Source organism: Merops nubicus, unplaced genomic scaffold, assembly GCF_000691845.1.
Source record: "Merops nubicus isolate BGI_N331 unplaced genomic scaffold, ASM69184v1 scaffold9374, whole genome shotgun sequence".
NCBI classification, from domain to species: Eukaryota; Metazoa; Chordata; class Aves; order Coraciiformes; family Meropidae; genus Merops; species Merops nubicus.
Window position 1 is genome coordinate 84,128 of NW_008603640.1, and position 14,503 is coordinate 98,630.

The window sequence follows — 14,503 nt, forward strand, 5'->3', positions numbered from 1 at the left end:
GATGCTTAAGTAGTTTTAATCCACTTTAAACACTACTACCTTCATCACCAGAACACTTCTCTACTGTAATTTAAATTTTGTCTTAAGAAAACAACATTGTGAAATGAAAACATAAACTATGTGTATTTTGACATCCTTATTATTCACTAGCAGGCCTCAAATAGGATGTAACCCTTGCTTGCATCCTCATCTGCTGTTCGTAATCACTAAACTACCACTCCCTGCTGTACTTGTCAGAAACCAGGTTCACGAGTAACACATTTGCCTTTCTATATTATTAATGCATAAAATTAAAGCTCAAAACCCAAACCTTAGCCTATAGGAAATGCAACACCCAAACCCAGGTACTGTGATTTCAGATTAATTTAATAATTCCTGTGTTAAAGAGCCAGAATATGTTTTGCTTGCTCAGTCTCTAATTCATCAACTTTCCTGTTTTCAGCTGCACAGTGGCCCAACTTCACCATGAGTTCAATGTCCCCTTCCTATCCCAAGAAAGGGCATTCACATGGCAAGGACCAATTGTTGCTTTAACTTAATCAGGCTGAAAAGTGCCCCAAACTCACAGTTTCTGCTCTCTGAACAAGAGCACTGATCTCTAAAACAGTATGCAAAACAAATTGCCCTATGTATAAGTTCTTCTGCTAATATTTGTCATTCAAAACGCTTAGGGCATCTCTGCTTCCTCTGGTGGCACATCAGCCACATTAAACCCACAAGAGGGTGAAAGCAAGGATTCATTCCAGCTCCAAATTACTCTAGAGCTTAGTCTCAGGTTTGCAGGCAGGGCCTCTTCTGAGCACAAAAGGGAGCTAAAGGTTCTGGAACAGGTGATAGCAGTGAGTGACTTGCAAGCACCCCAAGCATTAGGTAGTGCTGGAAATAAGACTTTCTCAATGGTTCTTTTGGATGCAGGTCACAGGTCCAGAATCTAAGTAGCTTTGAGTCTAAATTTTATTGGTTTTATTGTTGTTGTTTTGTTGTTGTTGTCATTTCTTGGTTTGTTTTCAATAGGTAGTATATTCTATATCCATGGTGTGATTTTCTTCATGGAACAGATTGTCTGGGACATTGTGGAGTCGTGGAGCTCTTGGATAGATGGCTCGAGTCTTAAAGCTGTGTAATTTCTTTGATTTCTAGCAGCTTCATTTTTAGTATTTCATGTCTGCTCTTTGTTACATTCATGTGCTTTGTAAACATGAGCAGTAACATCAAAGTAGTACTTACCGAATCTGAAACAGCCACATGAATAAAACTTTCAAGAATAGAAGAACTCAGTTGATCCATGACATCAATCATAGGCCTGTCATCATCCTGTGTAACAGAGAACACAAGTTAACTGCTCTCCTGATCAAATTATTTCCTTTCTTATTTTTCTGGTACATGAACCACCTAAAAATTATGACACATGAATCTAAAATGGCTAAAAAAATTTATTGGTAATGATGGGTGCATTTTGTCTTTTTCATATTAATCTCAGAACCAAGTTCAGGCAGTGACTTGAAACAAAGTTAATTTGTAGCTATAGCTCACCGCTTACTGAACAAAAGCACATATCAGAAAATCCCAAATGACTTTGGATAGCTGGTATCAAAACACTGAAAAATTAGCTTACTGTTTATTAAAGCATTCCTTTGCCATGAACACACATATTTGTGTTCTCAGGCATTTAGATGGCTCAGTGAGCTGTGTCCGCCAACACACAACATGACTCTCCTTATTCCTATAGTCATAAAAATGACTTAGAGGTCTTTACTATACAAGGAAAATCTATGTGAATAACCTTAAATGTGTCTTAGGCTGTTTTTTTACAAAATGGTATGCTACAGGAATGAGTTTAATTTCCAATACAAATTTATAATCCTGACGATACAAAAATGCTCCATGAAGTAAAAAAAGCTTTTACCGTGTCTTTTACATTCAGAGCATGACCAGAGAAAATATTAATTTGCTGTACATGTTTCCCTTAAAATTCTTTTGTACATAGCACATGTTATTGTGACATTGTTGAGTACACAGAAAGGTTTGCAGTGTTAAGGCAAATAGAAATGTTAAGCACAGAACAAATGCTTTTTTATAGACAAAGTACATATCTGCAGCAGTGCAGCAAGTAGGTTAGAAGAAACCTTAATAGCAGTTCTGAGCTTTATCTTTGGAAAATTTTAATTCAGAGTTCCAGAAAAGGAAAACCCTACCTCTGCCTGGCCGAGGGCCAGGAACAAAGCACGGATCTCCCTGAGGATGAGTACAGCCAGCTTACGTGTCGCAACCTGGAAGCTGCAGAGCAGAACCAGCGCAAACCCCTCCACCGCGTGCAGCACGTTAGAATAGGGGCTTCGTTCAGACTGCATCCGGTGGCTGGATCCATTTGGTATCAACTGCAGAACAACACAAAGGGGGAAAAATGAAGTGATGGTGTTTGAAAATGAGGTCTCCAAGAAATACTCTATTTAACTAGGACATAGAAAGAAACAAAACGCAGAGGCCATGTAATTGCTGAAGAAAGAGACTGACAGCATTCCCTCAAATAATCAAATTTTGTTGCTTTAAGTTATCTTGTTCCATAAAACCAATATATGAGCAGAGAGTCTTTTGGCCAAACCCCTCCCTCTAATCTGCAATTCCACTACTTGCTTCATTCCACCCTTCTCTAAAAAATGAATGGGTAAGTAAGACTATGAAATTTCACACTTTTTCTAGTCCAAGTAGCAGGTCTGCAGGTCCTTCTTTGATCCTGTAGCAGGCAACACCTTAGGTAGCTGCCCTCTAGAACTTGACCCCTAGTAAAATGTAACGATATTTAGTGAAAAGTATGTGGGGATTTCTCTTTTCTACATTTTTTGTAATAACATTATTACCTATTAATTAATGGCCCTCTGTGATAGAAAGCAGATATCATGCCTGCCCAAAGGAAAATGTTTCTGATGTGACTGGGTTAGGAGATAAGCCTGAAAATCTCTCATAATGAAAATATCTGTGGGATAGTCCAGCTGGGAGGAGCAGGAGAAAAGCTGTTCAGTTCCCAGGAATGTTTGTAACACATGGGAGATAGCAGGCTGTAGAAACAATCAGGTTCTTTGATGCTTTTGAATCAACCAAATGAAATGGCTACGGGAAGGGAAGATCCACTTTACTTTTCTCAGCATTCCCATTAGCATTATCAATCAGTTTCTGTCCTGGGAAAAAGTCCTTCTGCCACGTCCACATACAAACATTTCACTTTACGTGCTTTTGTTGATGTGCATATTTCAGTTTGACATGCATTCTCTTAGGTTGCTCAACAACAACATCTGCTGTATTACACAAGGACATAGTTGTCCTCAAAAGACAACTGAACTAATTACCTTAAAAAATCTTACACAGTGAATTCTTCTCAGGTGAGTCAATACAAAATACATAAACCACAGCAATAACAAGGAATGTAATTTCTGCCTTCAATTGCTATTAATGTTAGGACACAGATCTCTTGATTTCATACCTCTGCAGATCTATTCTTTGGCTGTTCAGAAGCTTTTCCTGGAGTGTGTATTACAAGCTTCCATTGTGTAAGCAACTGTAGCAGCAACTTCAGTGAAGTATCAAGAAGGGTATGATGCATATCATTCACTTCACGTAGCAGAAAATTAGTAAAACCAAAGAGTACATCCTCCCGCCAGTCAACAAAGTCAACAAGCAGACCCTGAAGAGAATTCTGTGCAATGTGTCGAAGTTCATCATCCATGTGGATAGACAGCCTGAAAGTAAAAGTAAATGTCAGGTAATAAAAATCTAAGGACTATTTACTGTGGTAAGGAGTATATGTTTTTCAGTAACTTAACTGATGGAATATTCCTAATGACAATGTAAATTGCGATGATGCTATCATGGTTTCATTATTGTTGACCACAATCAACATCTTTAGTCTGTTTTTATACTGTAATTCTTGCTACAACAGCACCCAAGCATATTCATGGATCCAGAAGAAGTCTTCATTTCACTCCTAAAGATAGTATCTTTAAAGTACATAATTGGGCAACTTTGCGGTCTCCCCAAACCCAGTATACTTTTGATTTTCTCAGTTATAAAATAGCTTCTATTTAGTTTTTATATCAAAAGACTTACAGGTTAATGCAAAATGTCATAATTTATGTATTTATTTATTTATTTTCAATAAAAAAATTAAAAGCATCACACTTCATCTGCCTAACAGTTAAACCAAATCTTTAGCCAAGAAGCAAACTTCAGTTATTGAAAGTAAATATTTAAAAGGAATAAAAAGAAGCATTTGATTTTAAAAAGTGCTTTATATTTTAAACAATCAGGATAGAGAAATGGAAAAAACAGCCTCAGGACCTTCCATATTTTTAAAAACACAAATGATACCCCAAAAGTTCTTCTGAAACATGGTGCAATTTTAGATCTCATTTTCAAATTTTGCTCCCGTCTGTATTTGCAGCATGTTGAATTTCTTCTCAACATAAAAATTCTTTACACTGTCTTTTGACACAAAAATTATAAAACCAGTTCTGTGTTGGTAGCTTGGCATAATAAAGTAAATTCAGATCAGCGTGTTCTGCAATTTTCAGTTCTTTGCCTTTATGATGTATTTTGTTTTAATTACTCATGAGACTGTAATTTTCTGTAGTGTGTTAGAACTCAATTTCAAAGTACTTTATCTACATTTAATCTGCATAGCTGAAAATGAGGACACATAATAAAGAAAAGGACAGAAAGCTAGAAGAAAAAAAAAGCCAAAACAGCCAAATGGAGTGGAACCAAATTCCATTCAGTTGGAAATGTATGATGAGATGCAGCTCATAACAAGCCTGCTTCATTATAGCTGCCAAATTGGGAGGCAGGGGACATTTCTTTAAGTCAGATGAAAGAAACTGCCATGAAACTTCACCCCTAGTGAACATGACTCCGAAAATAACTCTTATGCTTTAATAACCATGTGACCTATATAAATTTGAAAACACAGTATTTTGTTCTGCTAAGAAAGGACCATTTTTGTCTCCTCTTTGGAATGCCAAAACCAGAAAAATAAGCAAACCCTCTGAGACTATGATTAAATCATCCATGAAATGACTTCCACAATGACACAAAGCAATAACAGAAAAGAGGATACAAAAGACATAGGTCTCTAAGCCCAAGTTACTGTGCAATGGCATTATCAAATGAGATGAAATTCAAATTGAGCGTAAGAACGCAGCTAGGTATTACCCCTGTATGACAGGCAGCTGGAGGAAGCCAGTAACTGTTTGTTTGTTTGCACTTCACTTAGTTAAATTTAAGACCTGCTTGGGAATTTTTAATGAATGGTTTCAGTGGGCAGGGAAAGGGCAAAAGGTACAGTATATACTTGACATCTGCTTTACAGTTTATAATTTGAATACAGCTGTCCTGGAAGAAAATCTAGCTGCTGGGTTACAGGCTCCTCCTGGAAACTGCCAAAAGACACATCTGTTGCAAGGAAGAAAAATTCAAACCAAACTGTGAACAAAAGAACCCATTAATCCAACGATGTTATTTTATCTTTAGTGAAAAGAAAATATTTAACAGCTTTCCATCCCAACAACACAGCCCCACACAAATCCCTGGCAGAACAGCTTCTCAAGTTCTTTTCAAAAACAGAGAGAAATGGAAACATCACCTCTTCAAAGCTTTTTATCCTTGTATTAATTTTAGCCTCTGACCCAGAAAAGACAATATTTTTATGCAGTGTTCTCTAGAACAGCAAAGACTTACCTGCTGTTAAGTGGGAGAAGTGGTCAACCTGGACCCCAATAAACATGGGATAGTACAGGGAATGTAGAAGCAGCTCTGATGCTAGTGTAGTCTGGAGACTTACATTAAGGTGAAACAATGTATTAAACTGTTCAGCACTTTCTTCTCTGAAGCTGCACTTTTGTAGACTCTTTTCAATCCACGCCACCCCAGACAAAACAGACCTAATTCGTTCAACCTACTGATCTTTCTTTCCTGTGTTCTCTAGTCAGTCTCTTCAGCCACAATGCCCCAGCTCGGATGTTGTGCTCCAAATCTGGCATCCTTGATACCAATTAGACCAGAAGAACTTTTTCAAAAATCTTTTGTACTTACTCTTATTTATATATGTGAATAAGGTTTGCAGTTATTTCAGCACCATGCTGTATGTCTCCTGAACCATGAACTGCCTGTTAACTGCTTTCCAACCTATTATGCATCCACTTCCTTTTACCTAAATAGTTTCCCTTTCTTTCAGTTGAGAATCTGATTTAAAACAGTATCAATGTCACAAAGATGCTGTAGCATGAATACATACAGGAGATGAGAACAGCTTCCCAAAGGTCCGCTTCTGGGGGAAAGGCTGAGTATGTAATTGCTTTCAAAGATGCCTTAGAGATGCTGTTCTCAGTTCCTTTTGATGTCTCACTTCTCACAGTTAGCATCAGATAACCCAGAAGACCTCCTTCTTGCATTATCCCAGCACGGATATTATCCAAGAAATTCTTAAAAACTGATTGTGGCTCAAGACTCATAACTGACCTTTCCTCCATTAAGTTTGATAATAGAATAAAAATATACCTTTATATTGACAGTTGTGAGACTTCAGGAGAGAAGCACTAATTTAGGAAGAAATCTACATTGGTTTCCAAACTTTCTTAAGAGTAGTGATGAGTCTGACCTGGACTATACTCTGTGACCGAAGAGCTGTGAACAGGATGGGTATGTGCTTTCTACCAGCTCCACTGAGGGCATTAATACAGATAGAAAGCTAGTTAAAATACTTGATTAAAGGAAAATATGTCCTTTTTACCTTCCCTTAAAATATAATTGATGTAACTAGTTAATTTGGTATCTATATAATTTGATTATGTAATGATTTAAAACAACCCACAAGTGATTTATAGCAGAGGATGTAAACACAAGGAAATCAAGCATGCTGGCTGTTGGCTGCAGTTTTGGCTTGTTTGGCTGTCTGCACTCTTTACTACTAGCAGAATTAATTGTTTCACTGTTTTAGCACATCACTGTGAGTTGGGTGTTCACAGAACATAAAAATCTGCTTTTGAATGTTGCTCCCATATCTGCCATTCTTCACAGATGTTTCAAAAACAAGAACAGAGTGACAGAGACTGCTCTGCCACAGTCCCCTGAGAGCAGCATGCTGCAAGGGTCTTGTGGCTCAATTTACTACCGTAATCCACTTGCATAAATAATACATGCTGGAATCTTTGACTTGGATACTAGAACTGAAATGTTAACAGACTCTTCTGTACTGACCAATATCTGTTATCATAATTATTTGCAGTAAGTCACTGATTTGATGTCCTGAAACCTAACTGTTTTAGCAATTGTGTGCTGTAGACTACCTTGTCCAGTGAAGTGAGGTGTATCTAGATAAATTCAATGGGCCTCAGACAGGGAGAATATGATATTTAAATTTATCCTTTTCTCTATGTATAATAATAAGAATAAAAACATGTTATAATATTTGTTACCCATTCAAAAAGTTTTTGGAAAGATACCACAGTTAGCATGTTCTGTTTTACCAAACAGACATGTGGGAATCATAAATCAAAACTGAACAGGTATCTCCATGTTTTTCCACTACACAGAAAAGATGTTCTCTCCTGTTAATCAGAATGTTGTGATGGTTAAAAAAAGGTAATAAATGGTGAACATAATGAAGAATGGCGAATAATATGTAACCTACATACTGATGGAGAAGAGTTCTGGTATCCTCTTATAAAATCAGGAGTCTGTAATACAAACACTGTGACTGTGAAAAGAAGCTAAGGCTTCTATGTCTTATCCAACAATAGCAGATTACTTTTTATAAGCATATGATTTTGTCTAAGAAACTGTTTCCTTAAACACATTCTGCAGCTCAGCTCTTCAATGTATTCCCCCTGAGCAGTCATTCAATGCCTGAACAGCTTACCTTGCCAGCAAGTCGATCAACTCAAGTTTGGACATTCCGTCAGGAAGCAATCGAGGAATAGCAGCAACACATGTTCTGAACAGATCAATTTTTGGTTTTCTTTCACCACTGAAAAATTAAAACAGAATTTTGACTAAGATTAATATGTAACTATATGGAATTATTTCCTTCAGTTTTTCAGGAAAGGGCTGGACATAATAGAGTGCCAGAGTCCTACTATGAACATCAGTACAGAAAACTAGACACCAGAAATGAAAGAAGAAGGAAACATGAATAGGTGTTTCCATTCAATGAGTGGTTTTGATTTTGACATTTTTTATGCATAATCTATAGAGCACTTGAAAAAAACCAGTTATCATTGATTCATTTGTTTCTTTCCACGAGGAAGTGGCAGATAGATCAAGATGGAGCTAGAACACAAGGAGGATTCCTCCATCAAGATCAGCATTTGCATGATGAGGCAATAAGGAAAAAGTTAGGGTGTTCTTCATCACAGTGCATCTATATTACATCAGCTGTACAAAGTAAATAGCAGATGTCTAGGAAGCCCAAAAAAAATGACTGATGATCTGTGTAGTTGCACTCAGCACACAGATCTGTGGAAACTATAAAGATGAGATGGCCAGAGAGTTTCTGTTGATCCCTGCCTGAGATAGCAGCACTTTAGCAACCGTTATCAACTAAAATATGTCTTGTAGCCCCAAGGCTGCTCTCATCTGTGGAATGGCTCAACTGCTCCCGAACAGCCTGGGAAAGTGGTTGACTTTAAAGCTCAGCATGAACCAAAAACTAGATGAGAGTCCTTAAGTCTTGCAAAGTAGCTCAAGTTTCAGCTGCTGATTATTTTCACAACAGATGCAGTTGTTTTTTGACTTGTGTCCAATATCTTTTGTAAGAATGCAGATTAAAGAATCCCTTCAGACAGATACTAAAGCATGGGGGTTTTATTTGCTCATTTTTAACTCATTATTATTTGACAATTAAGTATAGAGGAAATAACCAAAGCACAACAGCATTTCAAACAGGGAATTTTTTCCCAAAATATTATTTATTATTGACTTGTAATATGCTTTGGAGGAATTGAAAGAGCAAGGTTGTGTTTAGGGACCATGCTATAACCATGCAGAGAAAGACTGCTCCTGTTTCAATACACTTTCAATCAAACTAGAAAAGAATGGGAGGGGGAAGAGAGACACTGAGAAACATTGTGAGCTATGTAACACCACACTGAAATTCAGTGAGGAAAGAGAAAACTAATCCAGTTTTCCTGCACCCCTGTCCAATGCCCTGCTTGTGACATTACTCTGCCTCTTCACTGAACAGAGGACATTGCATCTGGATACCTTTGTTCTGTGTTCAGTCACAGAGAAAGGCTGAATGCAACAACATCTCACAATTCTAAAGTAAGATTTATAGGGTAACAATAAGTGTTCACTGAAATAATGGGTACAGAAAAGGCATAAACTGACATTAGGTTTACTGAATTAAAACCAGTTTTGTAGTGAATACCATTCTTTCTCTTAACACCCTATATGCTTTTAAGCTTGTATATATATTACATTAACAAAGTGACGATGTAATTTTAATCTACTGACTAGAATAGAACAATGAGGGGAAACTACAAATGAAATTACCTGTCTCCTTGTATCTATATCCTAACAGACAGAACTTGAAAGAAGGTGTCAGCAACTGACTTGAAAAAGAGTAAACTACAACATCTCATCTGAGAACTGGGTTATAAACAAATCCTTTTGAACTAATATTGCTAATGTAAATGCTAGTTTGATTAGTAAGTGCTGAAAAATTTTATATTTTTATAGTTGTAAACGGTAAAGTGCCACTGGTAATTTTATCTGCAGGCAAACCCATGAGTCTTCCTTGCTGACTTGGAATGGAAAGTGAACTTTGCAGAGTTTCCTTATTACCAGTCCCTAGCGAGGGTAAACAGTTTATGCATTTAAAATGGAGGCATGTAAGGTAATAGTTCGAGAGGAAACTCTTCTGAAGGCAAATGAGTATTTATAAATATAAAATCTGTGGGTGTTCTGTGGCTTATCAGCTGCTCAGAAGACTAGCAGAAGATTCAAATCTGAGGCTCAAGTTCCCAGCTTCTCTGAGCTAGCAGGCACAGCACGGGAAGTGTCTGGTGAGGGGGCCCTCACAGGGCTCTGCACTCATCTCTGGCTGACTCAGGATCTAACAGGACGAGCTCTGGATGAGTGCACCAACAGCTGTCCTCACCTGGAAGCTTGTGTTTCCATACCAGCAGTAACAGGTTTTAGTTTGGTATTGTCAGCAAAAATCTTTGAAGTACTTGCAAGAACAGGTTTCTATGTTAGAAAAATGGATGCTCCATTCTCACTAGGTGTTGGAAAGCAATTATAACCAGTATTGAAATTCATATCCCAGTGGAGGATGCAAAGGACACTCCCTAGTCAGGATTTAGTAAGACTCTCCAGAGTGGCATTTACTACTTCAACAATAAATGCTTAGTCATTAAACACACATGCAAGCTTAACACTGCCAAAGAAAATTCCAGAACCTGTATACTTTAAAACTATGGCTATTCATTGTCTAGCTACATCCCTCTGATTCTTACTTTGTTGTTAAAAATATCATTACAAGATTCAGTTTTTACAGTAATATTAACTATATGTAAATATGTCAAAAGCCATAACTTTAAAACACAGATAAATGTAGTGTGGTATCTATATATTAAAGCACATAAGAGCTCAAAATAAATATGTAACTCCAGCAAACATGAAGATCTGGGAAAGAAATGAGAAGCAATTACATAAAACCAATATATTGGCTTTTCCAGTTATCATGCACAATGTAATTTTTAAAAGGGTCACTTAAAAATTCCAATAGAACAGATAATGATGTTTTTCATGAGTTCACATTATTTTAGATCAATTGATAATTAAGGATTCCAGATATATTTTTCCTTGGAAGAACAAGTAAAAATGTTTTCTAATGTGTTTTTCCTTTCAAGTGTATCTACTGTTACAGCTTATCTGGATATAAAGTATAACATGAAAAGCCAGTAACTTACGTGTTTAGATCTTCAGACCTTAAAATCTTTATGTCTCTGACAAAGTTACTACCAAATGGTAACCCCTTCTGAAATTTAAAACTCTTTCAAGTCTGTTTGTTCACTGACTGTAAAAATAAACACTATTTGGGTGATGCTGTGAAACCACAGAATGTACATGGAAAGCTAGGGTTAAGTACACTTCTTATCTAAGTGCTCAAGGCTTCACTATGCAACTATCTTTTGGGGAATAAAATGTGAGTTTCAAAACTCACTTTTGCTCTTGCAAAAGCCTGGATACCCAAAATGGTTGTGAAAACTGTCTGTGAGTGCTGAGGATTACTATAAGAAACATGTGAAATATTACTGGCTAGTAATATTAGCGTTTAATATAAACAAATAACACTAAAGACACAAAGAGCTTACAATCTCATCTACACAGTCACAGCAACAAACAAAGGCAGAGGAATGACATTAAAAGATAAAGATTGTATCAGCTGTAAAAGGTAGCTGAATTTGGCCAGTCATTGCAGTCTACCTACCATTCACAGTATTTTTAAGAAGCTGTCTTTTTGTTTTGTTTTGTTTTGTTTTGTTTTGTTTTGACAGTATATGAAAAAAACACCAGTCTTGAAGAGACCAACGTTCTCTTCATTATACCTTAAACTTGTTTCCAGGGGTTGTTTCTCTTCTAGCATAACTACCATGTCCACCTGCAACATTAAAGATATGCAAGGTCTCCTTACAGTTGGGATGTCTACAGTCTGTGCTCCTTGTGTTAAATGATGTCCTTGAGTCTCTAAATTCTACTACATGTCCACCTCACTAGAACTCTCCCAAGAAACTTCTTTCATTAATAATTTTGCTTGAGATGTACTGGTGCTTATATCCAAGATTTATCACAAAATGACTTGGGTTTTTAATTGAGATTTTACTTTGATTACAGGCATAAATAGTAGTGGGAAATTTGAAAGATTATTATTAACAGGGATTTACAGAATTTGTTGCATTCATTTTGAAGTTCAGTGATGCAAACAGACCCTGAAGCAGTGTGCTGACAGGTTTTGGGCTTTCAACTTCTACCATCTAAACATTCACAGGATTCACACATGATTTTGGCTACACTGAGAGCATCAGTTCAATTCCTAACACTGCAACACGCAAAGTACAATCAAACATAAAGAGTTTTTCAAAGTATATACTAACTAGGCTATATGTTTCTTGTTTCTCTGATGGCTCACGATAGACAGAAATAAAGAAAAAGTTCTGAAAGTACTTTAAAATGTCTCAGTATTTTATGGGATTTACTGTTCTTTAGCACTCACGTAATCATGTCTTCAGGTTCTTTGTTAAGCATCTGTATGTTGGTTAGCATCATGCACCGACCCACTTCCTTGTCAAGGTGTCTCAGGATGTTGTCCACAGCCTTTCTTACTTGAGAATAATATAATGACATACCTGCAATAATATGCATTTTTGTATAATTTGGGATACTTATAGACACATGTATTTTGAAAAAGAAAGCTGCTTACTAATGCTGTACTGCATATATTAAGAAAAATGTTTTCCTCATGAGCTAGCATATTCCACTAGTAATGATATCCCAACTCAGAGACAGGATATGTTGCCCTCTCCAAAAAGAATGTTATTGTATGTAAAAATAGCCCAAGTGAGATATATATACACACATATTTTTCCTGGAGAAAAAATTTAGAAATACCTAGTCAAGATATGTCCTTACATGGTCAAATGAAGCCACAATTTGGCAGGTTATATAACATATTTTGTGACTTTACATGACAGAAATAAAAGCTCTGATCTAGTAGCAAGGCTTAAAGAACACAAGCAAAGAGAAAAAAAGAACCTGAGTGAGCTCTCCTAAACTTGGTATGAAAATTTATAGCATGACATTTTATGTGAAAAACAGTATTAGACATAAAGCTTTACAGCAGCTGAAGGACATGAAATACTTCAAAAGTAAAACCTGAATTAACTATTTTTCTATATTTATCAAAGGCTAAAATTTTAACTTTCTTAATGACATTTTATATATAAACATGGAAAATATCTTCAATAATCTGTTCTCTAGTCATTTATTTTCCTATTTGATGAAGACAATGTAAGCTTAGAATTTCAAAAATACATCATGTTTCAGATCTGAAAGTTCAATGGCAGAATAGAATGCAAAAGAAAATATAGGAATTATCCAGCTTAATCTTAGATGTTACACATGGAAGCTAGAATATTGTGTCATAAAATAGTAAAGAAATTGCTAAAAAAATAAAAGAATTTAATAGTACAAACATTTATTGGCAAATCCTTGGGGAGTAACTAAAATGAACTGAATTAGTGACAGCACTAAATAGTATGTCTGTTGTACATTTCAACAGCAGTGGGTCTTACATTGCTTTTCTTGGTTCCACTACAATGATCTAGCAACAGTTCAACACTGGTTTCTGTCACTGGTGCAGAAATACTTAGACTTTGCTTCATTTATGTAACTTAATGAAGTGCTAAGGTGAGCAGCCAAATTTTCTTTCTTGCCAGCAAGAACAGGCACCTTGTGTTTCTTTAGAACACACAATAAAGTAAATGTTAACAATAAAGAAATAATGTGAACACTTAACAATAGTAAATTATTCTGCTCAAGTACTGAAGACTTTTTCACATTCATTCTCATCCAAGTTGCCCATTCTCTTACTGACCTATCATTTTAGCTTCCTCCTCTGTAAGAGTTTTGCTCAAATACGTTTTCTTCACTCTGAGAGTGTTTCCAGAGGGAAGGACAGCTCCAGTCACTGGCATCGGAGGCTCACCATCTTTTTGCTGCAAGCTGTCAGCAATTACCAAGAAAGCTCTCAGACCAATATTCATTCTCTGTAAAGGCCAGAAGATAAATTGGTATCATAATAAAATAATCATATTCTACTCATATTCTTCAACAACTTTAAATTTTAAGTATGTGCTTGCCATAATTTTTTTCTGTATCTTCACTACATTAACTAGTTGGATGTATTGTACATAAAATGCCCATGAAATAAAGAGTGAAGTTGTATCTGCACTACAAGCAGTGCTTTCCCCTCTCAAAACTTTATTTCTAAGTATTTTCATTAGTACATTATCTTTTTATCTTCAGGATAAAACACATGGATGAGACTTAAGAGTTCAGTAATGCATCTTAATTGGACCTTCATTTAAACAGCAATGTCCTATCTGGTCCATTATGAAAAAAGGTCAGTAACTGTCTTGAAAGGTCCCAGAATGGACCATACTGAGTGAAAAGTCTGGAATGGTCCTCAGTGTCAGAACTGCAATGTGAAAACGTTGGGAAGATGAGGCTAAAGTGACCTGAGTGCCTTCTGGGAATTCACCAGGGGAAATCTTGCAGGCTTTGCATTGCAACGACTAGAAGACCAGATTGTTTTCAATTTACCAGAACGTATTCCAAAAACTCAGAAGCTGTCCTACTGACAGTCTCCCTGAGGTGCACTCACATAGATGATGGGTATTTTTTTTCAGAGTGCTAAAGTCTACATACATCAAAAAGTAGCCCTATTATTTAA

General features: G+C 36.4%; 1 protein-coding gene across 1 annotated transcript in view; it reads right to left on the reverse strand.

The window, feature by feature from the left end:
- FRY (furry homolog (Drosophila)) overlaps positions 1-14,503 on the reverse strand; it is a 164,716-nt gene that overhangs the window by 80,226 nt on the left and 69,987 nt on the right. The window contains exons 15-20 of the mRNA XM_008938741.1: positions 13,646-13,817; positions 12,266-12,398; positions 7,907-8,014; positions 3,479-3,734; positions 2,196-2,378; positions 1,228-1,314 (exon numbers count right to left, since the gene is read on the reverse strand). Coding sequence (XP_008936989.1) covers positions 1,228-1,314; positions 2,196-2,378; positions 3,479-3,734; positions 7,907-8,014; positions 12,266-12,398; positions 13,646-13,817 — 939 coding nt within the window. The remainder of the gene's footprint in view (positions 1-1,227; positions 1,315-2,195; positions 2,379-3,478; positions 3,735-7,906; positions 8,015-12,265; positions 12,399-13,645; positions 13,818-14,503) is intronic.